Source organism: Jaculus jaculus, chromosome 1, assembly GCF_020740685.1.
Source record: "Jaculus jaculus isolate mJacJac1 chromosome 1, mJacJac1.mat.Y.cur, whole genome shotgun sequence".
Classification (NCBI taxonomy): domain Eukaryota; kingdom Metazoa; phylum Chordata; class Mammalia; order Rodentia; family Dipodidae; genus Jaculus; species Jaculus jaculus.
In genome coordinates this window covers 296,328,019-296,354,039 of record NC_059102.1, presented here as the reverse complement: position 1 = coordinate 296,354,039, position 26,021 = coordinate 296,328,019, and the positions used below count along the sequence as shown (strand labels likewise).

The window sequence follows — 26,021 nt, the reverse complement described above, 5'->3', positions numbered from 1 at the left end:
GCTATGAACTTCTTGTGTGATTCTGTGGCAACCATTGGGCATGAGATTAAACCTTATGGTGGAAAGGAGGATCAGAAGTCTGGAGAAGAGCAGGGGTCTCTTAGGCATTATGAAGTAGATGAGGGTCACCTTGGCCTATGTCCCTGGAATGCAAGCTTGGGTTGGAATCTGGCATCTTTGCTGTGTGTATGCCTCCTTCCCCTATTACTACCCTGCCTTCCTTCAGCACTCTGCAAAGGGGCTTTGATTTGAAAATGCAAATTTTCCTTTCAGTATTAGAATGGGCAGTCCATTTTTATTTTCTCCAGCTAAAAGAGCCTCTCTTAGTTCTCTTTGTCCAGGGTACCCAAGTGTGAGAACAGTGTTGGGGTGGCAGCTGTCATGACTTTTTCTTGAACTTTCACTTATTGAATGCTTCACTTTTGAAGCTTTTTAAGGGAATGGGTACTGAGAGTAATAGGGAGGCTACCAAAAACAAAATCAAAAACAAAACAAGCAAACACTCTCATTTCCTGAAAACATGTAGGATAGACTTACTATAGGTTTGTGAAAAATCAGCCCTACGTTCACACTCAGGCTACCTTCATGAGAGTATTGAATCTTTAATTGATGATCAGCCAGGAAGTTTCAGAACTCTTCTTCTCAAAAAGAGCATTTCCCTGGAATTTAGACACTCTAGGGGCATTCCTGATGTGCCAGGACTTCCAATTTGGATATTTTCATTTGTAGCTTTACCAAAAGTCACTTCTTTCAATTATAATCATAGATGGTCATCTTTTCTTCCCCACTTTCCTTCCCAGCATGTTCTCCATAAGTATCACAGGATAATAGAATGTTAAAGTTATAAGACCCTAAGAGAAACTCTGATTATATCTTTAATTATCCACAGGAAAGTTGAGGGCCGGAAACATCAAGAGTCTTGACACAATTCTCAATTAATGATAGAGATTAGGCCCAATGCTCCTAAGTACAGACTTCCTTTATTATATTTTTCTCTTCTCTTTTTTTACCTTCATACCCATTTCCTACTCAGTAACCTCTTCCTTATTCTTCTATTAGTTAGGAAGTCTGTGGTTTCAGTGGTTCTCTTGTGAAATAGAGAAATGGTTAGAAAAAACAAGATTAATTAAAAAAAAAACAGAGTAGGAATGGACATGAGATGGCTAATTCCTACTTGTGATGAAGCATGGCCAAAAAAAAAAAAAAAAAAAGTGAGGATGGGGAATAGATTCAGAAGAGTTATTAATCTTCTCTTTTTCCAAAAATGTTATTGGATAACCATCTGGAATGAAATGTTGGTATAGGACCTAGTAGATTTCTACTTGATATGAAATCCAAGACTAGGTTTCAGCAGGTAAGTGAGTGGATGGATGTAGAGTATTTACCGGCCTTTCCAGTGGGCCCAGGAAAGGTAAACTGGCTTGATTTGTCCTAGGAAAGGTAAATTATCTTGGACTCTACCTTAAGAGGTGTGTTCTCGGGGAACAATTGAGTAGCCTTGGAAAGGAGGAAATAAGCTCACATATGAAGATTTCTTCAGTTAAGAATCCTCTAGTTAAGCTAGTGAGGCAGGGAGACTTATTCGATTATTCTGATGCTAGTTTCCCAGGAATTTAACTGATAGTCCAGAGAGGTTCTAGAAATGTCTTTTTCCTCTTCAGGTCTTGGTATCTCTGTTTGCAAATTACTGTGCTGGAATAGTTAGTAGAACTCTGAGGCACTTTTATGTTATGGCCTTTTGCCTCTAGGATCTTAGCTTCTGTAACTGGTATTGCACCTGGATTGGGGACACTGCTAGCTTATATGGCTTCTAGAATGGAAACCATGGTTTTCTGGGGCTGCACACTGGAATCAACCTGGGAACTTCTAGAAATGCTGATGATGTCCAAATTGTAGCTCAGACAAGTCTAAATTTCTAGAGGTAGGATACTGTATCATTAATTTTTCAACACTTTCCTGTTCAAAGTTCAACTGAGACAGAGATCCACTCACTTTTTCCCGCGTGAGACGTAAGCTTCTGACATGATCCCACCTTCAGTTGCTGTCACTCCCTCTCTCCCTTTGTGAGATAGAGTATTGCTCTGTAGTCCAGACTTACCTGGAACTCATGATCTTCCAGCCTGAACCTCCACAGACAACATGCCTGTGTTTCTGGTTTTTTTTTTTTTTTTTTTCATCCTTCACAGGTGGATTTCTCTCATTTCCCTTGGAGGCTGTGGTTAAATAGTGAGAGCCCCATGGGCATACTGGAATTCAGCTTGAGAGACTGGAGGGGTGATTAATTCTAATGTGTCATTGTGTTGGTAAAAGCATTCACCTGTGGCTGTTTCTGGCATACTTCCAACTGAACAGGTATTGGCCTTCAATGAAAAGGATGTTACTCCATACCTCCTGAAGGCAGGGCTGGAAATTTGAAGCTAAGGGACACAGTCTTGCTTATCTAGGGGGTCTGAAAATGTCCTAATTTCTATTGGTTAATTAGCTATTTAGCATGTGAGGACTGACATAGCACGGCACCCTATGCACTGCTCTGTTAAACATTCTTGACAATCCTCAGACACATGGAACATACTGTAACTGTTATGCTGGGATTGGCTTGGCCTGGTTGAGTGTCCTTGTCTGCTTCTTTTCCGCAGTCTGTGTTCACTGATGTAAGTTGGTATCTTGAAATTGATAGTAGGGAATGTATTTACATCCTAGAAATTGGCTAATGCTATATCCAAAGATTTTCTGTCTGATATTAAATATTTATTAGCACCACACTTCATTTCCTATTTAACAAAGCTAATCCATTTGCTTATAGAATAGCATTAAGTTCTTCTATGTATTACCACAGATCTGCCTTTGGGTGGATCATGCTTTCTGGAATAACTTAAGAATTATCTGAGCCTTTTACTCCAAGCTAGCCCTCTGTGTATTTGAAAGTAGCTATGATGTCTCTCAAGTCTTCCCTTTCCAAGCTAAGTATTAGCTCCTTCAACACTTCCTCGTGTGGTGTCCAAGTTTAGTGGGTATCTTTAAGCACTGGTGCAATTGCAGAGTTTTCAAAGGAAAGCGAATTCTCTTAACAATAATCTATGAACTCTTTAATAAAAGGCATTGCATTTTTAATATATTCTAAACACCATTGGGTATCTGCCCCATGAAGAGTGTTGATATGAGGTAGGGTATAGTCTTGAGTATATTGTAGCTCATGGTCTTTCCTTTCAAGTATAAGTTGCTGCCAGAACTCTTGATAGGCTCAGACTTGTCAGAGTATCAGCAAAACACAAATTCTGGCTTTTGAGAAAGAAATTCTCCACCACTGTTTTGTGTTCTTCCAGGAGCTTTTAGTGTTCCCCTTGTTATTCTCCTCCTTTTTATAGCAATCACTTTTCTCCTGATCACCAAAACTGTGTGTCAAAATGACAGTGTTTTGTATCCAGAATCCAGTCATACCTATAATAAGTGAATTTTGTTTAGGCCTTTCCAGTTGACTATAACTCAAAGATACAGGGGCAGCAGAAGGAGGGAGAAGGCAGCACTGTCTTGTTTCTCAGAACCAGCTCTTGTGGGTACCAGAAGTAGATGGGTCTAGAGCCAACTGTCCTTTAACTTCTGTCCCTTCCCTCACCAAAGTAGCAATGATGTGACCTTCCTCCCACTGGCTTTATGTAGAAGACAGAGTCTTGAAAGTCAGGTGGAGTTTTTTTGATCTAAAAGCAATGAGAGGTGGTACATAACTTTACAGCTAATAATAAAAAGGTAATTGCTAAGGAGCTTTTGTTTTAAGTAACTGAGTCCATTGGCCTCCATAATATAGAGCAGCTGGACTATTCCAAGAAACAGAAAGCCATCTGGGAGGGGGTGTACTGCCTCTTATTCTGTTCCCAGGTATTATTTACTTTGTCTTTCATTCATTAGGTTTGAAGTATTCAGGAGCTATTCCAGAGAAAGAGAGGGCGGGGTGGGGGGGGGAGAGAGAGAGGGAGAGAGATGGGAGGATAGAGAGGAGAGAGGTACATGTGTGTTCAGAGTTGTCTGTCAGATGGTGGAATGGAACAGAGGCAGTTGTTGTCATGGAGATGGCAGGTTGCTTCTTACCACCATGGAAACCAAAGTTAAAAAACTGATGTCAGAAGTCACATGATAAATTTTTTGGTTTTTGTTTATTTTTTTTTAAGAAAAGGGGTTTGGTTTTTCAATTTGATTTCTTTTTTTAAAAACAAGACTTGGTTGTGAGAATACTTACACAAGGAAAACAATGAGATAATGAAATGCAACAGCATGAAGTGTGCAATCTTCTCATGTTTCTGCTTGTTTACAATACATTTTTCCCGTTACCAGGTTGGGAAGTGTAGTGTGGATTTCCATGTCTGCAGGCAGAGTTGTGTAACAGTAAGACAAATGGAGAACACAGAACTTTGGCTTTCCTGCCCTGTGAAGATGCCATATGGCCCACTCTGTATTGATAAGCCCACGACAGAGACTAGGGACCTAAGAGAGAAGGCTGAGGAAGGAGATGGAAATGGGGTTGAGGGTATGCCTTACTTCAAACATGGATGTGGTCTATACATTAGTACATTCAGACATTTAATGTGTCTGGACTTAAACATTCCCACCAGGGCTTACTTCTTATCCTGGGCTTTCTCCATCTGGAGGCAAAGGTGACTTGCTGGGAGGCATTAGATAGGCCTTTGGAGCCCATAGTTTTGTCCCCTTTTTCCCACTGCACATGGTGATCGGGAAATGAGATGAAGGAGCTCCGTGAAGGCAGCTGGCCCCTGGGCTGCTCTAACAGGTGGGAATTTTCCTTTCAGATTTAAATCTTGAAGGCCTGTCCTGCTGGCATGTGCATTCAGGCTAGGAGATGGAGACTCCTGTAAGGATGTCTGCCCGTGGAAGTGCGGGTGTGAGGAAGATGATCAGGGTGCAGACGTGATGGCCACAGTGGTAGCTGTGTCTGTGGTTTGAACACAGGTCTTGACTCTTGGCTATTACTTGTCCCTGCAGGATAGATGTATCTTCTTCAGTGGCTCAGGCAAGGGGGATGTGATCTCAGCAGGGTGATCTCACTGAGTGTCCATCAGGGGCTCTAGGAGCTGGAGCCAGACCTTTGCAGTGGTTGAACCCTTCCTGTTCTTAGCTCTGGCTTTGGGTGTGATTAATGTCCCCTCTAATCACTAGGAGAGATTGCATCAGAGCCATCAGCTTCATAAATCCTCTTCTGGGACTGCTGCTTGGATGTGCTTTCCATATTCCCAGGAGGTCCTGGGCCAAATGTCTTTGCTCTCTTCCCAGAGGCCCATTACCATAATTTTCTTGTAAATTTTTTATTGGGGTGTGTGTCTTCAATGTTAGCCATGGCTGTAGCCATCTAGTCCCCTCCTGGAGGCTGTGACCACTAACAGATATTTTCCCCAAGGCCTTGAGACACAGGATTGATTTGGTGGGGTAATAAATGGGATTGTGGATGTATGCTGTTCCTTACAGCTTTCAGGGGAAGCTTTCATGTTCACATATCCTTTCAGGCAGGGGTGCTTTGGTCTTTCTAGATTGTTCTGTGGGGATGACTGCTGGTAGTCTTCATTAACTTGAACACTGTGTTAAGACAACTTTTTGCAGTGAGGGCCCTGGCTCTGTTGCTCATTGCTAAGTTACATTTTGTTCATTGCATTTTAGGTCTGAAGGAAGATCATAATTTTTTTCAATCACATGGAAACCTTGAGTTTCAATATTATCCATATTTATAATATCTGTTTGATATAGAGCTTCTGACAGAATCAGCGAATAGACAGGCTCTTTCTCAACGACTGTGTTTGAGTCAACAGCCACATGTTAGATTGATATTCATGTGAAGGTAAGGGAAGTATGGAACGACATTGACAAAGACATTGAAACCATCAACCAAGACTGTCTCTTCAAATCAGACATTCCTAAACAAGGGGGCTATATGGAGAAAAGAAAACATGCCTTCTTGTAGAGAGATTTCTGGGTCTGGGGCTAGGGTTGGAGATGGCCAAAGAAGGCTGAGAGATATGGGTTCTGGGAGTATGTGAGCCCTTCTAGAGAGTCCCAAGAGTTCTACAGAGTTCAAAGTTGCCATAGGCTGCTCCTGTATGTTCTCCATTAGACCTGAAGTTAGGAGAGAGTGCAGAATTCTGTTAGCTTGCCTGTCTCTGGACCCCACAGTCCCTCAGATAATTTTGATTCTCCTTTTATGATGATGCCAAAGGCTCTGGGAATGGGCAGCTAAGAGCATAGGGGTCTGGAGTAGCACATGATGGTCATGTGGTATATATATTTCCCTAGAACACCCTCTTTTTGCTGCTTGTCTCCTAAGTTCTTCCCAGGCCTGTGCCTTCAGATATGAATCCAAGAGGCTCAATAGGGTCATCTTTGCTGGTTGGCAGTGGAAAGTGTCAGCCCTGGAGGACCAGGCCCCCTAGGGTTCTGTTGGCAAGCACAGCCTGTACCACTGCAGCCGTGCGTCCATCTTCTCTCTCGTCTCAGCTTTTCCTGCTCAAGGAGGACTTGGACAAGGCAGGTGTGCAGGCCAAGCAGCATGGCTCAAATTAGCCATGTTGCTAAGGAAACAAGTCAACTGGTTGAAGGAAGGAGCATTGGGTAAAGGAGATAAATCAATAAGAGAATCTATTTTTATCATTTCCCTAATGATTGTCTTGAAGCTGCTAGACAGGGAAGGGGAAGAGGAGTGCTGCAGCGACACAAGTCCTTCTCAGTGGCTCAGAGGAAGAGAGGAGCAAAGGAGTGTTTGGGGAGATTGCCAGAAAAGTTTACAAAGTGCGGCTCCTAGCAAGCAAATAGTGCAGTGGAGGGGGAGATGTTTTTGCAGGTTTCAAAGCACTTTTTAAAAAATAGTCATTTCTTCATTTGGCCTGGTCTACACCTTTGCTTAATGGCATTTGATCTCAGAACCCCTGTACTCATTCCCATGGTCATCATCTTCCACTTTGTACTCAAGTTAGCATGGGCTTTAGCATTGGCTTGGGGGTTCTGTTCAGAATATACAGTACTTTAGTTGATTTCATGATTATCAGTTAATACATGCTTGTTATAAGTCTCAAAATGGCTCGAGGAGTAAAGAAGACAGTGAAAATCACCTTGTGACCCTGAGAAAACTCATTATCTTTATAGCAAGACAGAATTGCCCTCTCTCTCTCTTTTAACACTAAAGGGAACTTCTGTGCATATTGGCTTCTGTTGTAGTCCGGTTCGCATTGCTGGTAGAAATCACCCAACCAAGAGCAGCTTCTGGGAAAAAGAGATTTATTTTGGCTTACAGGCTCGAGGGGAAGCTCCACGATGGCAGGGGAAAACGATGGCATGAGCAGAGGGTGGACATCACCCCCTGGCCAACATAAGGTAGACCATAGCAGAAGAGTGTGCCAAACACTGGCATGGGGAAACTGGCTATAAAGCCCATAAGCCCGCCCCCAACAATATACTCCCTCCAGGAGGCATTATTTCCCAAATATCCATCAGCTGGGAACCTAGCATTCAGGACACCTAAGTTTATGGGGGACACCTGAATCAAACCACCACAGCTTCTTTCCTTTTCTTTATCTCCTTTTATAAATAACATATGCTTACAAGATCTACTACAAAGGTTCAGGTGGGAATTCAATGGAAAGATAATATAGACCAATTTTTACAAGGATACCACAGGTCCTAGTTTCCCTCTGTTAATCATTTATCAATTGATTGCTCATTTATTGCTTCATTAGGCAACAGCTATTGGATGACCACTATATCTAGTGTTGGGCATCAGGGACGTGAGGAGGGGAATGGGACAGAAAAGGCTTGGCCCTCAGGCTCCCAGATCTTGCTCCCCCATTAGCTCTACTTGCTCAGGGACTGAACAAAAGAGTCTGCACTCCAAGGTGGAAATTCTCCAAAACGTGCTTCATGTCAGGGATAGAATACAGTGGGAGTCACTGGGTCCCTAGGCAGATAGAACCAGAATCCTATACCAACACCCAGACTTTCATCTTATCTCTGACTATGGTTGCTGTGAAGGGCACTGTTCTCTGAAGCCATGGTGACTTGGAGCTACCTTTAACCTCTCCAAGTCACATCTTTGTTGTTCCTTGAGGTGCGTTAGCTTGAACTATGGTGCATTTTCTGCAGTCCAGGCTCTTCTGTTGAACATGGAGCAGAGCCTCTGCTACTGGGCTTGATCTGCTGATGGGAAGAAAGGCATCACCTTGTAAAGGTGGGAATGATCAAGAGCCCAACTTGAGCCAGAAGGAGTGACTACAATTGCCTTTTAATGTTCCACAGTGGAACAGCTCCTTAGGGGATACCTCATATGTACTTCTTCCTCCGTTTAACATGATTAGTTGATTAATTATGATGTATCATGGTCCCTGCTAAGAACTACCAGTGAAAAGATAAATATCTTTTCACAATATAGTTTCTTGGGGCTGGGGTATAAATAGAAGAAATGAGAAAAATACACAACACAAGGTGAAATGAGGTACAAGGAGGAATTTTTCCATGTGACATTTCAGCTTGAACTTGATTTAGGATCAGAAAGGAGGAGAATGGCCAGAGCAGGGGATGGTGGAGCACCAGATGTTGATACCTGCTCTTTGTGTTATCTTCAGAAAGAGAAGCAAAAAAGAGGTTAAAAAAAGGGGCTGTAATGCAGAGTTCCTGGGGCACTGTTCCTCCTGCTGCATGTCCTTTCCTGCTGGCCTCCCCTCATGTTCCTGTTCCTAGCCTTTCTTGCATGTAGCCTGCAGACACATGGACTTTCCGTGGCACTGCCTGTCTCCACAACATAGGCCCATCTCCCATTCTTTATTCCTCCAGCTGAACTCCCTCCTGAGGTCTAGGTGATCTGGTATGTGTACAGGGACATCCTTATCCAGGATGTGTACACTTCAGAAATTTCCAGAACTTTGAGCCAAAATTTTTGCTGCTTTAAGTAGGTCCTTAGATATGTGGCAGTATACAGGATGTGGCTCAGGCGAGAAAGTGGGTCGTGGATTGCTTTTTAGAGCTGAATCTTCTCCAGAATCAATCAATAACCAAATTTTCACTTGTTAATGTGTGTGTGTGTGTGTGTGTGTGTATGTGTGTGTTTATAGATATGAGTGTGGGCACATGCTTGCCATAGCATGTGTTTGGAGGTCAGAGACAATTTCAGATGTGGTCCTTGTTTTTTACTCTCTTAGAGATTGGGTCTTAAAGTAGTTGTTCATTACTGCTTTTTTTTTGCCAGGCTAGCTGCCCTCTCCACCCCCTGTCCCACCTAGTTTCCAGTCCCTTGTCTTTGTCTTCCTTCTCACCTATAGATGTGGTTAGGATTATAAATTCCTGTCATACCCTCTGGCTTTTTATATCATGATAGGGTTCCCAAAACAGGTAATAATGCTTGTATCACAAGCACTTTATTCACTGAGCCACCTACCCAGACCCACACCTTTTAATTCTAGCGTTTGAGTTCTTGGATTGGATAGAACCTGGCTTTGATACCACATGGTCTTTTAGTGAGACCACATTTGGATACCTGGCCAATCATAGGATATGTGATAGCCCCTGGCACCGAGAGCTATCCTCTTGCCTAGCAGATGGTATGACCACACCTTCTAGGGTCTAGTCTTATGTTCCTAACAAGCTTCACATATCTGCATTGGGTATTTATTTATTTATTGGTTTTTGAGGTAGGTTCTCACTCTAGCTCAGGCTGACTTGGAATTTACTTTGTAGTCTCAGGGTGGCCTTGAGCTCTCAGTGATCCTACTACCTCTGCCCCTCAAGTGCTGGGATTAAAGGCGGGCGCCACCGTGCCTGGCTTCATATCTGCCTTTGGATGTACTGGTCTAGTGAAGCTGGAAGATCCTAGCAGGCAGCTGTGGACAGAATGACCACCCGGTCAGGCAGCTGTTGGTGAGGAAGCCAGAGTGAGGAGTTGGGGCAGCATTCCAAGCAGGGACAATGTCCTGAGAGAAGCACAGTCTTGCCTGAGAGCTCCTCTACTTTTTTTCAGCCTTTCAGGGAAAGAAGATGCAGCCCCCTCAGAAGCATTCATAGACCTCAGCAGACCCACAACCTTTGGGTAGAAATGTCTATAGTGTGAAAGAGAAAGTGCTCCTTCCTAGCCCCATTTCCCAGGTCTGGCTTTGGGCTCCTTCAAGTACTGAGCCATGCGAAATGGTCAGGAAAGCATCATAATTTTGTGAATTTTAAAAACTCATTTATTTATTTATTTGAGAGTGACAGACAGAGAGAGAAAGAGGTGGTGGTGGGGGGGGGAAGAATAGGTGTACCAGGGCCTCCAGCCGCTGCAAACGTACTCCAGATGCATGCATCACCTTGTGTATTTGGCTTATGTGGGTACTGGGGAATAGAGCCTTGAACCAGGGGCCTTAGGCTTCATAGACAAGTGCTTAACCACTAAACTATCTCTCCAGCACTTTGTGAAAAGTTTTTACTATGAGCAGAGATGTGCATGCGTGCGTGTTTGTGTGTGTGTGTGTGTGTGCGCGTGCACGCGTGACATGAAAGAGGCAATAATTGCAATAATTTCACACCAGTCAGAGATACTAATCACCTCTACTCAAGTCTGCAGATGGTCAGGATACCTGCTTTTGGCATAAAGACTCCTAACTATGTTTCTGTAAATACCATTCCCAAGAGATATTCTCTGAGCAAAGAATTATGTGGTGGAACAAGTCTGGAATATGCTGTGTCCAGTTTCCAGCCTCCACAGTGTGTGGCATTGCACAGTGTATATAGTAGTATTAAAGGCTTCAAGAAGTCCTGGTGGGAAGGAACCTATTTAACTTTACTTAACCCAGGCTTTCCCCTGTTTATTTGATTGCAAGTTTCTGTAGCACTAGCATTTCATTGCCTACATTGTACAAGCAGTGTTCCAAATGCCGTAACTTCTGTAGTCACTCTTAAGTCATTCAACAGTGATGTGTAGACATGTTGTCTGTTACCTTTATGTCTCCATCTCCTAGGCAAAGGTATGGATTCCCCATTTCTGTCATGTTCTCATCTTCATTTGACCAGACTGGACTGGGGATTCTGGGTGTCATCACTAAACCTGGGATAGCTTGGCTTGTTCAGAAGTCTTGTGGGACACCAGACCCTGGAATGGTTCTTTGTTCTTCTACATGGACAATTCTGGATTAGAGCCAGCCATGGGAGGGGGGTGTCTTCCCCTTGATCTCTGGACTGTGGTGGCCTTAGCAGGTGCATGTATAGAAGTTTGTCAGAGACAGTGGGCATTCAAGTTAGGTGTGTGCCCACAGCAAGTTTAGTTCTCAGGGACAGCCCTTAGAATCCAGAGAGTGTGAAGCAGGTGGAATGTCCCACAGCTGAGGGAGCCCCATGAAGTGGTTTTCCTTTACATGTGAGGCGAGGGCTCAAGCAAGCATAGCAGGATTTGAGGCAGGGGTCTGCTTGGAGGCCCACTGAGGCCCATCCACTTCTCATGTCTTATGGCTGAGCACAGAGTAGAGGGTACCTGAGGTGAAGGTACTTTGTGAGAATTGGAGGTGTGTGGGAAGGAAGGCTGGGTGGTTGCTGGAGAATGTGTGAACCGTGGATATATTTTGATGGGGGAGGAGATGGCACTGCCAAATGGGAAGGAAAAGGACTCAGGGTTCATGCACTAGCAGTCACTTTCCCCTCCAGCCTCTTATGCTAGCCACAGAGCCAGAGCAACTGGTGAGCCACCCACATGGCTCTGAAGACATACCCTCTCTGTAGAAACCCTGAATGCTCATTTGATGTTGTTGGTAGAAGCATCTCAATGGGGACAGGATGAGATGCATCAGTGACCTATTTATGAAGAAGGGGCAGTCCAGGCCTTGTGTCCTACAAATGCAGCAAGGCTCTGTGGGGAAACATGGGACTGATCCCTCCCCTTCTCTTTCCTTAGCCCGATTTACTACTCCCTTCTCACTTGGATTCTGGAATCTACCAGAGCATAGGTTGGTCTGCAAGGCCAACGGAAACAGCTGGCTGGTGTTTGTCATAACAGTGGTCACAGAGTGAAATCCCAATGACTAAGATGACTGGGCTCTGGAGGGATCTGGTGTTTCCCTTATTCTCTTTCTTCTGGCCATCACCCTTCCTCTCCTGAGGGTGCAGCAGAGCCACTCTGAAGGAGTCAGCATGCTAGATTTGAGTCATGGTCCTGATTTGCAGAAAGCCTCCAGGAACCTCTCACCTGTCTTCCGAAGAACATAACAGGAAAAGCTTGCATGCGGTCATTTGAGTCACAGTTTGCTTCCCAGAGGCCTAGAGGCCTGACTTTGCCATGGTAGATTCCTGCCTACTGTCTTTCAGCTGCCTGTGCTTAGGAGAAAATAAGGTGAGGCAAAGCCAGCTGCTCCTGGTCCCTTGACATATTAATAGGACAGAAGGAGGCACAGATGGAGAGAGTGGCTTCCTTCTAGTGGATCTTCTTTTCCTTAGGTGAACAGAGGTTTGAGGAGGCAACACCAGATGGGATTCCCTGAGGGCAACAGACAGCTGTAGCTGGGTCATTGCTAAAGAGTCATTATACAGTCCAAGGTCCTCAAGATCAAGACTTGTTTGCTACAGCATTTATTATCCTCCCTCCGTCCCTTTCTTCCTTCCTGTTTGAAATCCTGGTCAGTTCCTAGATTTGTCTTTGAATTCATTTAGCTTATGGTGGTTCTACCTTATGCCCAACTCTGTTACTCCATGGCTGCTTCCTTTTCTTGGAGAATATGCCTGTGTTCATGGACAAGTCCCAAATGGTCATACTGTCCGTGCTAAGAACCATGCACCGCCCCACTGACTGCTTGTTAGCATAAATCATGGTAACTGCAAGGACCAGTGATGACAGAAGGGTTATGCGTCTATGGGCATGGTGTTCTTGGAGGGGGCTGCACCCCTTTCTATTCCACAAACTTGTTCCTTAACTGCTTCTCTCCCACGCCATTTGAGTACATGATCCTGGCTACCATCATTGCCAACTGCATTGTCTTGGCCCTGGAACAGCATCTTCCTGAGGATGACAAGACCCCAATGTCTCGGAGACTGGTATGTGCTTCCTCACTAACTCCCCTCCCCCACCACTTTTCCTTTTCTTTATTGGTTCCCTTCTCCTTGGCTTCATTACCTCCCCCTTCTCTGTGGGCAGTTTGTTGGCAACCAAACCCTACTGGGACTCACAAGTAGAGGCCATTGCTTCATTCCTCTTTCCTAGGGGATGTTAAAGGGCTAAGGGGAGGGGAGGGAAGAAGCTTGAAACTTAGGTGTGTTGGTGGTGATGAGCTTACTAAACGCTGATATCCATATTCTCCCTAAAGAATTGATTCACATGTCTAATGTTATTTCCCCATAAGGAAAACATGCATGTTGTCTAAAGTCCAAACATGTGGGTGAGTGGCCCTAGCCTGGTTACCCTAGCTGAGAACACTGAAGATTCCATCTGGTGTGGAGACCCAGTGATGGAGAAATAAACTCCTTTCAGGCAAAGCTAGATCATCAGTGATCTTCAGAAGAAAAGTGTCTAGTCCCTGAGTATAGCACCACATGTGCCAATTACCACAGCTGCTGGACCCCCACATATGAGTCACAGAAAACCCACAACCTCATGTCCTCTCAGCCCTTTAGTATGCTCATGCTGTACCTGCACTCAGGTGCTTGCCCAAAGGACGCCCAAGAGGTAGTTGAGGTGCCTCTTGGCTTGCGTGAAAAGCACACTCCTCTTCTTATTGGCATCTCTATTCCTCATCCCCACAGGAAAAGACAGAACCGTATTTCATTGGAATCTTCTGCTTTGAAGCTGGGATCAAAATAGTGGCCCTGGGGTTCATCTTCCATAAGGGTTCATACCTCCGCAATGGCTGGAATGTCATGGACTTCATTGTGGTTCTCAGCGGGTGAGTCCTTTTCCTTCTTGTTCTCTTTCTTGTGTGTGTGTGTGTGTGTGTGTGTGTGTGTGTGTGTAGCGGGTGCTGTGGGGCCATGAAGTGGCTGGCCCATGGACTGCAGAGGCAGACAGAGATCAGGCTGTGGAGTGGGAGCAGAAGGAGTTCAAGGGTCAGATGACCCATGCAACTGGGAGAGAGAGGACATACCTCAAGAGGAATGCAATGTCCTGCAGAGATGCATGTAGCATTAGGCAGAGTCCATGGAGGCCAGTGGACTCTCAGGTCAGCCTGGCTTCCTGTCCCGGGTTTGGCCAGGTCACTGCACATCTACTTTCCCAAGGAGGGAAACTTTACTCTGAAGCCAATAGCTTTTGTTAGTATGAGAGGCACCCCAAAGAGAAGAACCAGGTGCAGATTCTTATGGGGGCTGCAGAAAGACCTCAGTTATGTTTTATGAACTGAAAATTAAGATTCACACTCAGGGAACAGACTTTTAAATGATTTACAGATTTATTAATAGAATAAAATTGAATCACATTAAATGTTGGATAAATCATTTCTTGAAAATTAATACAATATATATTGGGGTTAATCCAGTTTCATGGAAGCATATCTGATGGTGGTACATTTAGTTAAATATTTGACAAATCATTCCTTTGTATGAGGTGTGGCCTGAGGATGTTGAGTGGACCAAGTGCTGCCTGCAGCCAATGTGATGAGCCTTGGCATTGACGATTATGGACACATGCAGGCTTTCTGCAGCTTGTGGGTCTTTATGACTGGTGGCAGCTCGTTGTGCCTGCAGGGAAGGGGAGCAGTCCAAAGTGGGTGTGGCATGGAAATTCCCTTACCCAGCTGCATGGCACTCAGAAAACCTCACTGGTGAAATAAAGAGAAGCGTAACGTAGGAAGCTAAGGAGAGGGAGTATTATTATTATTCCTACTATGACTGATCAGAAGGTGAAGGGCAGTGGGCAGAGGAAATAAGCAGGGATTCATTGGCATGAAAGGTGGTAAAGTCTAAGAGGGGTAAGGGTTTGCTAGCCTTTGTCATTAGTCATTGTCATGTGATATAGACCCAGTACTCATGCTTTTAGCCTCTAGACTAATGGTGATTGAATGAAAAGTAAATATAATGGATTGGAATACAGTGTGCAAGCAGGCAGAGCCTCAATACAGGGAACAGATAAATAGGGGTGATTACTCATATTTAGAATTATCTGTTGCCTTACAAAATGATTTTTGATACTTACCTGGCAGGGGAGATGCCATGACCACGAAGGTGGCTTTCCCAGGGTGAGGCTTATCCACTGCACCCAGATGTGCTGACCCCTGTGATTTCACCAAATGTGGGAAACTCAATTGCATAATTTGTGGTAGTGGGGTACTGTGTTCTGCTGTCCCCTAAAAAATGATTTTTTGGAGGTTGTTTTTCTAAAAGTATTCTAATGCAACATTTTAAATATAATTAAGTATATGAAGATACCTTTTATATATATAGTAGTTCAGAAGAATATTGCCATTGAAAATATAACACATCTTGATAGTTCTCTAAAATCACTACTATATATAGTTATGAAATGTTATGATTCTGTTGAAATAAAAGTGCTATTTGTTTGTTTGCCTCTCTGATCTATCTAACTATCTATTTTATATGTTAAGATTGGTCCTGCTCGATGTTATGTGCACCAGAGACCATTTGAAATTTCTGGTCTCAACCATTTATGTTTATTTTAAACTATTACAGGTTAGTTAAAGAAAATAGAGAAACATTTTTAAAATTCAAAAAAGAGAGGAAAAGCCAAATTTTGTTTTCTTTTAATGTGTAATTTCCCTCCCATCTCTCCAATGCTAAGCAAGCTTTCTTTTAGATGCTTGTAATTTTGCTGCCTTCTCAATATAGCATGAGCCCATCACACATTATTCCATACTTTCATAAAGATCTGTAATGACTGATCAGCAGTTTGTTGAGTGGATGTACATAGCTTCCTTCTTGTTTTTGTGATTGTTCTACACTTAGATTGCTTCCTGTTTTTTGCTTTGATAAATAATTATTAGAGATGCTCCAACATACATCTTTCAGATATCACATTTTACTAGACATTTTGACAGGTTAAGTGCAGTCAGTTCTCCATTTCTGTGGATTCGGAGCAGATTTAACCAAGCGTGGATAGAAAATATTTGGGGAAAAATGCTTCTGTACTGAACATGCACAGACTTTTATTGTCATAATTCCCTAGGCAGTATAATATAATGACTAATTTCATAGTGTTTACATTGCATGCATATTATTGGTAATCTAGAATTATTTATGGTATATAGGAGGCAAGATATAAATACATTATATACCAATTAAGCATCAGTTTATATAAGATACTTGAGCATGGGTGAATTTTGGTAGCAACAAAGGGGTTCTGGAACTTTCCTGCACATACCATAGGACCATTGTACTTTTCAAGGTACTTTGGCTGTTTTAATGTGGGATGTGGGGGCAGTGATGGGTGTGGGGAGATGGAGGTCCTTTGTCATTTGACTGGACAATAAAGATTACTGGGAGCTGTAATAAGTGCTGTCATAGGGTTGAAGGAACAGATATGTGTCGAGTTCCTTTTGTTGGTACAGCCAAGGCCCCCTTTCTTCACCTGCATGTCCAGGAGATGCCTGGGCTTGGTCATGTCACTTGTCCTGTCTATAATGTCTGCTCAGCTCTGTTTTAATGTTCCTTCAGACATTGTTGGCTCTGTGGATGGCTGTAGCAGACTCCTGCATTCCACTTGAACTAATAGTACTTTTCCCCTGGTCCACCTTCTACCTATTGCTTAGCTTTCTGCCCAGTACATAGAATCCCTTCTCTTCAATTCACATGCAGATGGACTCCAGGCAAAGTGATGGGCTTTAGCTCCCTACTGAGGGATGCAATCCTAACCCACTGGATAATCAAATTCTGTCTACCTTCTCCCTGGAAGTTCATCTACCACATTGCTTTGCTTCAAAGATCCACTCAGTCTGAAATTAGCTTGCCTCTTGTAACACTGGCAGGACAGAATTTCATTGGTGCTGTTTTCCTCTTTATTTCTTACTGGGTACCTTACAATTATTGGGGTCTTCAACTCAATGAAATATGTAGCCATACTGAGCTAGTGAGACAGGCTGAGCAGACTATAGAATTTTGAGTCATCTGGTACTCAGAGAAGTCACATCATTTGCCCCAAATCGCCTGCTTCTTGGTGGCAGATCCCAGAAGTTCAGATTGTACGCTTTGATCCAAGACCGGTATTTATTTATTTTTTTTACCCTTGCCTCATGCACAGCCTTTTACCTTCCTGACACCTGCACCCAGAGTCATCTCTGCTGACAGCTCTTCCTTCCCACCTTGTCTCCAGGTGTCACTGCTCATTCTACTGTGGTGCACAGGAGGAGTGACAGTGCTGGAGCATGACACGGCGCCTCGGGGCTGAGCTGCCCAACACCTCAGCCCTCAGTGTTGGTGGTGGGTGGGGGGCAGGCGGGAAGGTGAGAAGGGAAGTGGGTGCTGTGGTATCAGACAGCTGGCTTAAAATGAGACCTTTCAGCATTGGCCGTTGCTAGGAGACAAGTATTTGGGAGATGTGGGTCACCACATTCTGCCTGCCACCTCTGATTTACCCTTTAGTGTTCCTGGGCGTGTAAGTTGAGAGTGTGCCTGACTTAGAGTGTGTTCATGTGCATTGCCTCCTGCAGGCCTTAAATGCCATAACTAGTAATGCCATAAAAGATTGTCTGAGTCAATTTATGCTACCACAGAATACAAGATACTGATTAATTTCTAAAGAATAGAGATTTATATCTTGCAATTCTGGAAGCTGCCAAGTCCAACAGCTGGCACTGGCTTCTGATGAGGGCCATCTTGTTGTGTCCTCACAGGGTGAAAGGCATCATATGTAAGTAAGAACACGCAAGAGTGGAGAATTAGCCAAGCTCTTCCTTTCATCATAAGCTCACTCCCACTGTAATAACCCATTTTGCTGATAACAACCTTAATCTATTCATTAGGGAGGTAGCCTCGTGACCTAATCATCTCCCAAAGGCACCACTCAGTACTATTTATTACAATGGCAGTTACATCTCAACCTGAGCTTTGATGACAGCATTCAAACCTCAGCGAAGGTCTTGTTGTCCTCAGTTTCCAAACGATGACACTGGAGGTTCACAGTGGGCATGTGATAGGTGCTATACCCAAGACTTCCCACATCTTCTAGCTCCTAATTTCTTCTTTGACATTATTCATCCCCACAGTGTCAATCACTTTCCCAACCCCAAGAACTCTGAATTCCTAAAACTCTATGGTTGCTCATTTCTGTGGTCCCCCTGAAACAGTGGCAAGAAGCAGGATAGAGAAGGACCTGATCAGGCAAATATTCCTCATCCAAATCTGGGGTCGCATGTGCAGTTTGAGGAGGACAAGAATCCGTGAATCTTTCCCAGTACTACATCTGTAGGCTTGGAATGAAGCTACTTGCTCTGTGGCAAGGAATGCATTCTACTTAGCTCTCCACATAATGTGGTTTGGTGCATAAAAACCAGATCAAAAAGTCTAAGTGATTTCTTCATTGAGTGGCTTGTTCATTCACTTATTAATTCACCCAGTCATTTATTTAGCAAAGCTAAGATTATTGAATGAGGAAATGTTGAGACTGAGAAACACCAAAATCAATGTGCTCTTATCTCTGCTGAAAGAGTGGAATCTGCCAACCCTTAAACAAATTTTTATCTTATAGAACTTGGGAATCACTCCCACATTGGCAACAACTTGGGAGAGTCTATGTCTAAATACTCATCAGGCCACCTGGAGTATTTCAAATCAGTTGGAGTCACTATTATACATTAATCTTAGCAACAAGTTGTAGAATGAGAAATAGATGGATAATGATGGATGATGAGAACTCAAGGGCACCCTTAAACTGTTGGTAAGTGCAAGGGCACAAGAGTGAGAGCTTTGCCTTAAGATCTTGTTCATCTTTATATGCCTGATGTCTGGCATATATGCACTACTTCATATGTCTTAATTGGATGGAATAACTTGCTCCATCCCTCATATTACTTGCTCTCTATAGGACACAATGAGAGTGTTGAGGAAAGCCTGGGCATGGGATAGTGAGAGGCTGTCCCCACAACTTCCCTTAAGTTTCACTGGGATCCATGTCCCCATCTCCCAGCTTCCTCTCACTCAGATCCTTCATTTAAGGGACTGGGAACTGAGCATCCACACCCCAGGTCAGGAGGAGCAATTAGGCCTTCAGGCATCTGGCTTGTTTGGGAATTGCATCTTGATTGATGGGAGTAGGTTTCAAGACTGCTTTGAAGACCCAGCCTTCTGCAAGTGGATGGAGTGGGAGTAGGGAAGAATGCATCAGTCAGGACAACATCATTTGTGTTGTAAGTTGTCACTTATTGAACATATGACAGTTTCTTTTCATATATATCATTTCTAATCCTTAAAAGAAGCACCACAGGTAAGAATTATTATTGAATGATTATCCAGGCCCATTTTAGAGATGAATAAGCTGAGGCACAATTTTAATGACTTCTTTATATCCAAATGATTGCCACAGTAGTCTCCTTTATCCACATTTTAGCTTCCTAAAGTTTCAGTTATCTGTGTTCAACCACAGGCTGAAAATATTAAATGGAAAATTCCAGAACTAAACAATTTATAAGTATCAAATGACTTGCTGTTCTAGGTAGCGTGTTCGCGTCCCTTGCGATCCCTCACTATCTCTCCTGGGATCCGAATTATCGATTTGTCCAGGGTGTCTGTGCTGTATATTCTACCTGCCCATAAGACACCAGCTCTTCTTTTAGCAGATCCACCTTGAGGTACTGTGGAATTGGCAACACATTCTTTCTTTAATTTAATAATGGCCCCAAATCGTGGAAGTACTGGTGCTGGCAACTTTTCTATAGGGCATTGTTATATCTGTTCTAGTTTGTTATTATTTGTTGTTAATTTCCTGTGTCTAATCTATAAATTCAACTTTATGATAAGTAGATATGTATGTAAGTGTGGGAAAAAAATCATAGTATCACATAATAGATTTGAAGTTTCTCACCTTCTGTGGTTTTAGGTAACCTACTTGGGGTCCTGAAACAAGTCCTTTGCAGATAAGAGGGACAGTCCCATACAATGCAGCCAGAGTTCAAACCCAGGTCTGTTTGCCTCCAGGGTCTGGGTGTCCTCTCTGAGCCTCTGTACTTCCTGAGCTCAGAGGTGCCACTAGCTTCTTTGATGCATCTGGAAAAATGCAGTCTTTGTCTCTCCTCAGTTTCTATGTGCACCTTCAGGTTCTGGCCCAATGTTGAGGAGCATACTGTCCCTTTCCATTTAGATACTCTTCATTTTCAATTGTATGTTAAAGTACTGCTGATATTACAGAGCTGCTCCTAAATTCAGAGCTGCCATTGGATGGTGATAGTCTTTTTTTTTTTTTTTAAAGTCATTAAAAAAATGAAAATCAGCTCAGCACATGCTCTTCTGTCAGTTTTGCCATCTATGTGGTAGGGGATGACCTGTTTGGGTGATTTCTTAATCAGAGAAAGTATCGTGCAAGCCCCAAGGACTATGTGCAGATGTGTGTGAACCTCCTGCCTCTGCCAAGATCATTATTCCCTGGCCTACACAGTCACTCGAGAGATGTTTAGGAGACATTATTGAGCACTTACAATGTACCAGATACAGTGTTAGGTGAAGGTGGGATGATTGTGAGCGTTCCCACCAGGGCCATGAACACTCTGAGAATGACCTTGCTCAGGGGTAGCTGGGAAAGCTCTTTGGTGGAAGTAACCATCAAATGGCATGTAATGCACAAACAGGTGAGATTTAGCTGAACTGAGACAGGCTTTGCTGGGAGAAAGCATGGTGTGTACAAATGCTTGGAGGTCAGGAAATGTTGAGCGGGGTATATTGGCAGTAGGACATCCCTGCGTACCTGATGAGGGAATAGGTATACATCTGGAAAGGTCAGCCTAGGTCATGCAGGGGCATGTTACTTGAACCTGAAGGCAGCAAGATGCCCCTGAAGTTTTTAAACCAGGCTTGTACAATCCTACTCCTAATTTTGTTCTGGATGTTGCAAGTCTTTTTTTAGTTTTTTTTTTTTTTTTTTTTTTCTTCTTACACTGAGGAAAGGCTTGGAAAAGATAAGGGAGTCATTCTACATCTTTAGCTACAGTTTGGAGGAATGTGCATAGCTCAGCAGAGGGTGGGGTGGGGCACAAAGGATAAAGGGGACAGGGACAAGAGAAGCCAGGGAATTCTGTAGAATAGCTGGAAAATCCCATCAGGCATCTCCAGCTGTTCACCAGTGGCACATGCCGAGTGGTTTAGCCTGAAGCCTGTTGGTAGGAGGACAATATCTGGAGCTAAATATATATCAATAGGTATTTTTAGAGGGTTTCTGTAAGAAGGCTACCCTAACATATGAGTTTCCCTAGCAGCTAAAGATCGAGGAAAGCACAGTTTTCCTCTGAGAACACTGTCTCTCTGGTGCTGAGAATGTGGGGGAGGTGTTGTGTATGCAGCCCCGGGGCCCCATCCCAATTTAAATCCCAGCAGTGATGGTGTGATAGCCCTGGGTGTTTATAAAGCAAATCCAAGGAGCCTCGTGGGATTTTAAATAACCGTTTTATTTTTTTCTTGCTGTTTCTGCCCTGACTGAGCAAAGGTGGGAGGCAGAACAAGGAAAGAGGAAGCAAGCAGCTTGCCATTTTGGAAATGGGGAAACCGAGGCTGAGTGAGGAGCTTGGAGCTTCCCAGCTGCAGCAAGGCAGGACACCAGGAACTCAGTGTCTCCGGGCTGTTGGTGGGAAGATCTGCACGTCCTTAAGTTCCATTGCTTTTACTTTCTTTCTCCCAGCAGACTTGGTAGCTGCTTCTCTGGCAGACCTCCACCTCCTCCCTGGCATTTTGTTCATTTCTAGCTCCACACTGGAGGAGCCCCACAGCTCCTGTTCTGTGCTGCATCTCCTTTTATTAGAATGCTATTTCTGTTCCAATTGCATTTTCTTCCAGATGGGCAGATGATGGAAGAGATAAGGTTAGGATGCAGAATTTTGCTTGTTTGTTTTTATTCTTCATTGTTAGAACAAAGAATTTTGATTCAGGGGAAAGAGGTGGGCAAAGGGCAAAGCATAAAGTTTAAAGGTCTCCTCTGAGCTCTGTACTTTCAGGGAGGTTTTGGAAGAGAATACCAGTTAGTAGGTAATAGATAGTTGAGTTGGAATTATTCCTTGGATTAGTAGGCATTTTTTCCCCTCATATATAAGCTGTCTTTTTTTTTTTCTTTTCGAAACATCATTGGCTCACTGAATAGATAGTCATTGAGGAGTGACTGTATGCCAGATGTAAGGGCTGGCATCAGAAGTTTCCTGAAAGGCTTTGTGTCACTCCCTTTAGCAGAAGCTCAATCTACAGGGAACAGGTGGCCTAATTTAGCTTTTGTGTCAGCCAGGAAGAGGACAGTCCAGGAGGACTGAAGGTTTGGTGTGGGACCTTTTCTTCCTGCCTTGATAGCAACTTTTCATTGCTGTGACCTGACAAGAAACAGTTTAAAGCAGGAAAGGGCTTATTATTCACTCACTTATTTTATTTTATTTTATTTATTTTTATTTTTATTTATTTGAGAGCGACAGACACAGAAAGAAAGACAGATAGAGGGAGAGAGAGAGAATGGGCGCGCCAGGGCTTCCAGCCTCTGCAAACGAACTCCAGACGCGTGCGCCCCCTTGTGCATCTGGCTAACGTGGGACCTGGGGAACCGAGCCTCGAACCGGGGTCCTTAGGCTTCACAGGCAAGCGCTTAACCGCTAAGCCATCTCTCCAGCCCTTATTTTATTTTTTGTGTTTAAAGTTATGGTTTTATTTTACTATTTGGAAAGCTATAAGTGACATTTGAATTTATGTATTATTTACATTTTAGGAATTAAAAATTATTATTATTATTATTAGTAACTATATTTAGTATGGATATATCATGTGTTGGTACCCTCTTTTCTGTCATCCCTGCCCCCATTCCATTGGGGACCCTCCTGTTTGAGGGGATAGTTTCATCATAGTAAGGGACACATGGCATCAGGAGTGGGTGGGCTGGTCGCATGTTGTCCACTGTTAGGAAGCTGAGTATGGACAGGAAGTGAGGATGGGCTGAATAACCTCAAGTCGCCCCTTCAGTGGATCACTTCCCTTTTCATGGCTCCACCTTCTAAAGATTCCAAAACACAAAAAGCACCACTGCCTGGGAACCAAGGCTTCAAGCACCTGAGCAAGCGTATGGGGGACATTTCACGTTAAACCCCAGCACTTTACATTCACCCAGGGTGATTTAGGGTTTAAAAAGAAAGAAAGAAGAAGAAGGCAACCTGTGGCAAAGTGATTTCTCAGTCAGACCACCCTCCTGAGCTGCTTGATGCATGTACACATCCTAAGTGGATGTGTGAGTGGGGTATATAGCTGGTGAAAGTGCTAAGGAAATAGTGTATGCTCAACCCTGGATGAATTCACCTCCAGTCCTCAAGTCTTAGGGAACATGGGGAAGAGTGGGTGAAAAGAATGTTAAGAGCCATGGGATGGAGACAAGTGCTGTGGAATGTTGTCTTCTAGACATATTACAGCTGGTAGCCTCATGAACTCCTACAGCTGTGCTGTCCTGCACAAGACCGGGCCCATAAGCATTCTGTCATGGAGGGAGAGGAGTTTAAAAGACCCTGTTCTTCCCAAATTAGCTTTTGGCAGCTATTGGTTATCAGGGAAAGGGAGTAATGATCTTCAATGCTATAGCCATTGGCAGGTTGCCCATACACCAATAAATGACACCTTCACCTATGCTCATGAAAAGCAGCCCCCAATTTAAATCACTGGATTACAAAGGAAAAGGGATATGAAAGTAGGGAAGTGATTAGTTAGGAGAAAAGGGGTTGGGGGGGTTACAAGTAGATAAGAGAAGAAAATAGGGGATAAATATGATAAAATACATTACACCAATGTATGACATTGTCAAAAATGAAATACTTTTTTTTAAAGATGAAGTCAAAACTCAAAGAGGCTGAGTGTCTTGCTCAATACCAAATAGCTACTAAAGGGTCAAATTGATATTTTAATTTTACTAACAACACCAAAGCCTATAATATGACTATTATATAGCAAGTGTTTTGCAATATTATAAAGTGAAATCCAAAATAAGTGAAGAGAAGTTCATTTTCTCCAGTACAATGATACTATGAAGATAAATGTTAAAACAATATATAAGGCATTCTGATAATAATAAGAAAAAAAGTTTAAAATTGAAAATATGCAAGGCATGATGGTTTTGTGACTCTTGCTCCTATAATACTTGCAGTCAGGGAGACTAGTCTCACTGAAACATGCAAATTCTGAAACTATTGCTAGGTTTTAATTTTCTATTATCATTTTATGCCAAGTTAGAATTTTACTACAAATTGAACAATAGGATATCTCTAATTTCTTTTTAGTAGTGTGTCTAATTTTATCAACACTGGTAAAAATCTCCTACAGTTATTATTAGCAAAAAGAAGCTCCAAGATTAAAGGACAACAAAGAAGTTCCATGAGTAAAAGTTGAAGCAGAATGCTTCGTTTTTTTTTTAAATTATTAATAATGAGAATAATCTGTATTATACAGCCTCACTCTTTAGTCTGTCTTTTTTCTATCTTCTGGCTCTGCTTCATTCTCCTCACAAAACGCACACAGTCAGAGGACACTCTATTTCTCCCACGCGGGAGGGTAGAAGAGCTGTCCCCCTTTCTAGTAAGACCTTGTGCAGAGAGGAGCTGAGCTCTGGCTTTGTTTCCCTTGTCTCTCCTTCTTTCTCGGCTGTCACTCTTCTGTCAGCAGCCTCGGTCTTTGTGACAGTATGGGTAGGAGAGGGGTTGAAGGCCATGACTTTTCTTTCTGACCTCTAGCTCTGGAGGGACAGTGACTGAGAGACAGAGTGACAGGTGTAGATGCTATACATTTCAGTTCACATCAGCAATACATTTATAATAACTTCTGTCACCGTGGGAGGTACCAGTTGCATCTTGCCTCCTCCTTACTATCCATCCAGGGCCCAGCTGGCCCTTGAGTAGCCATTCCTCAGCTCAGAATCACTTGACAGGCTATGGGGAGCTAAAACTGAAAACCTCATTTGGGGTACCTGTTTTGTTGAGTCTTACTCAAAACTCTGAGTGAGGGAACATAACCAAACTGATGAACTTTTATAACCTGCTAAGCCTGCCTGATAGGCATGTGTGGACTTGGACTCGTGAGGTGAAGATTTAGGAAGAGTCAGGGAGGGAAGGGAAGGGCAGAAGCAGCCAGTGTTATTGAGTGTGTCCTGTGTTCGAACATAGTGCTATTGCTTGGGATTCATGAGTGTGTAGAAATATTGTTTATATTATCCTAGAGTTTATCTAGCAGAGAACAAATGTGTCAAATTAAATAAATTTAATGGTCTCTGAAGTGCCACAGAGAAGCCTTATAATGCTGAGATCCTAACCTAACTTCAGGGTTGAGGACCTGATAACGATGTTGAGATAGGAGAGGTGATCTGATGTGAGTTTTAGGCAGTGGGGAGGACAGGGCAGGCATGCAGGAGAGGAGATAGGAGATACTGGGCAGAGCTAGAAAAAGAGAGGAAAGCTGGTAGTGGAGGGAATGATGACAGTTCTCACTGGCATCTACAGGGATTTACTGGAAGGTTACTGGCTGGTCCCAACCAACAGTGAACAGATCTGCAGGCAAGGAGCACTGTTTGCTGGAAAGAGAACTCCTTCAAAATACTGCATCTCTGCTCAGAATTTGGGACTTTGAATTAATGACTCCCCCAACAAAAATTCCTTGTCTTTCCTCTAACCTACTCATTCCAACATTGACCCTTAACTATAATTTTGTCGAACCTATTCATGATAAATGAAAATGCAGTCTCTAGACCTTATAATCTAGCCTATTCCATTCTAAAGATTCATTAACTTGCCCAGGAAGGAGATATAATTCCTGCCCTCTAAGATCACACTTTGAGCATCTCCTACTGACTCAAATAATGGGTAAGAATTGATGAGTGTGTGGGCTTTTATTTTCAATGTTCAACAGAGAAATTATTTCAAAAATGCTTTGCAGAGAAC

The 26,021-nt window shown here is 43.2% G+C and overlaps 1 protein-coding gene and 1 non-coding gene across 8 annotated transcripts in view; both read left to right on the top strand.

The window, feature by feature from the left end:
• Nucleotides 1-26,021, top strand: part of Cacna1e (calcium voltage-gated channel subunit alpha1 E) — a 393,282-nt gene that overhangs the window by 84,205 nt on the left and 283,056 nt on the right. For all 7 annotated transcript variants that reach the window (XM_045145813.1, XM_004658733.2, XM_004658731.2 and 4 more), the window contains exons 3-4: nt 12,927-13,032; nt 13,738-13,877. In XM_045145813.1, the coding sequence (XP_045001748.1) occupies nt 12,927-13,032; nt 13,738-13,877 (246 nt within the window). The remainder of the gene's footprint in view (nt 1-12,926; nt 13,033-13,737; nt 13,878-26,021) is intronic.
• LOC123457975 lies at nt 15,114-15,275 on the top strand. Its single transcript, XR_006635318.1, has one exon. It is a non-coding gene; the product is annotated as a U1 spliceosomal RNA (small nuclear RNA).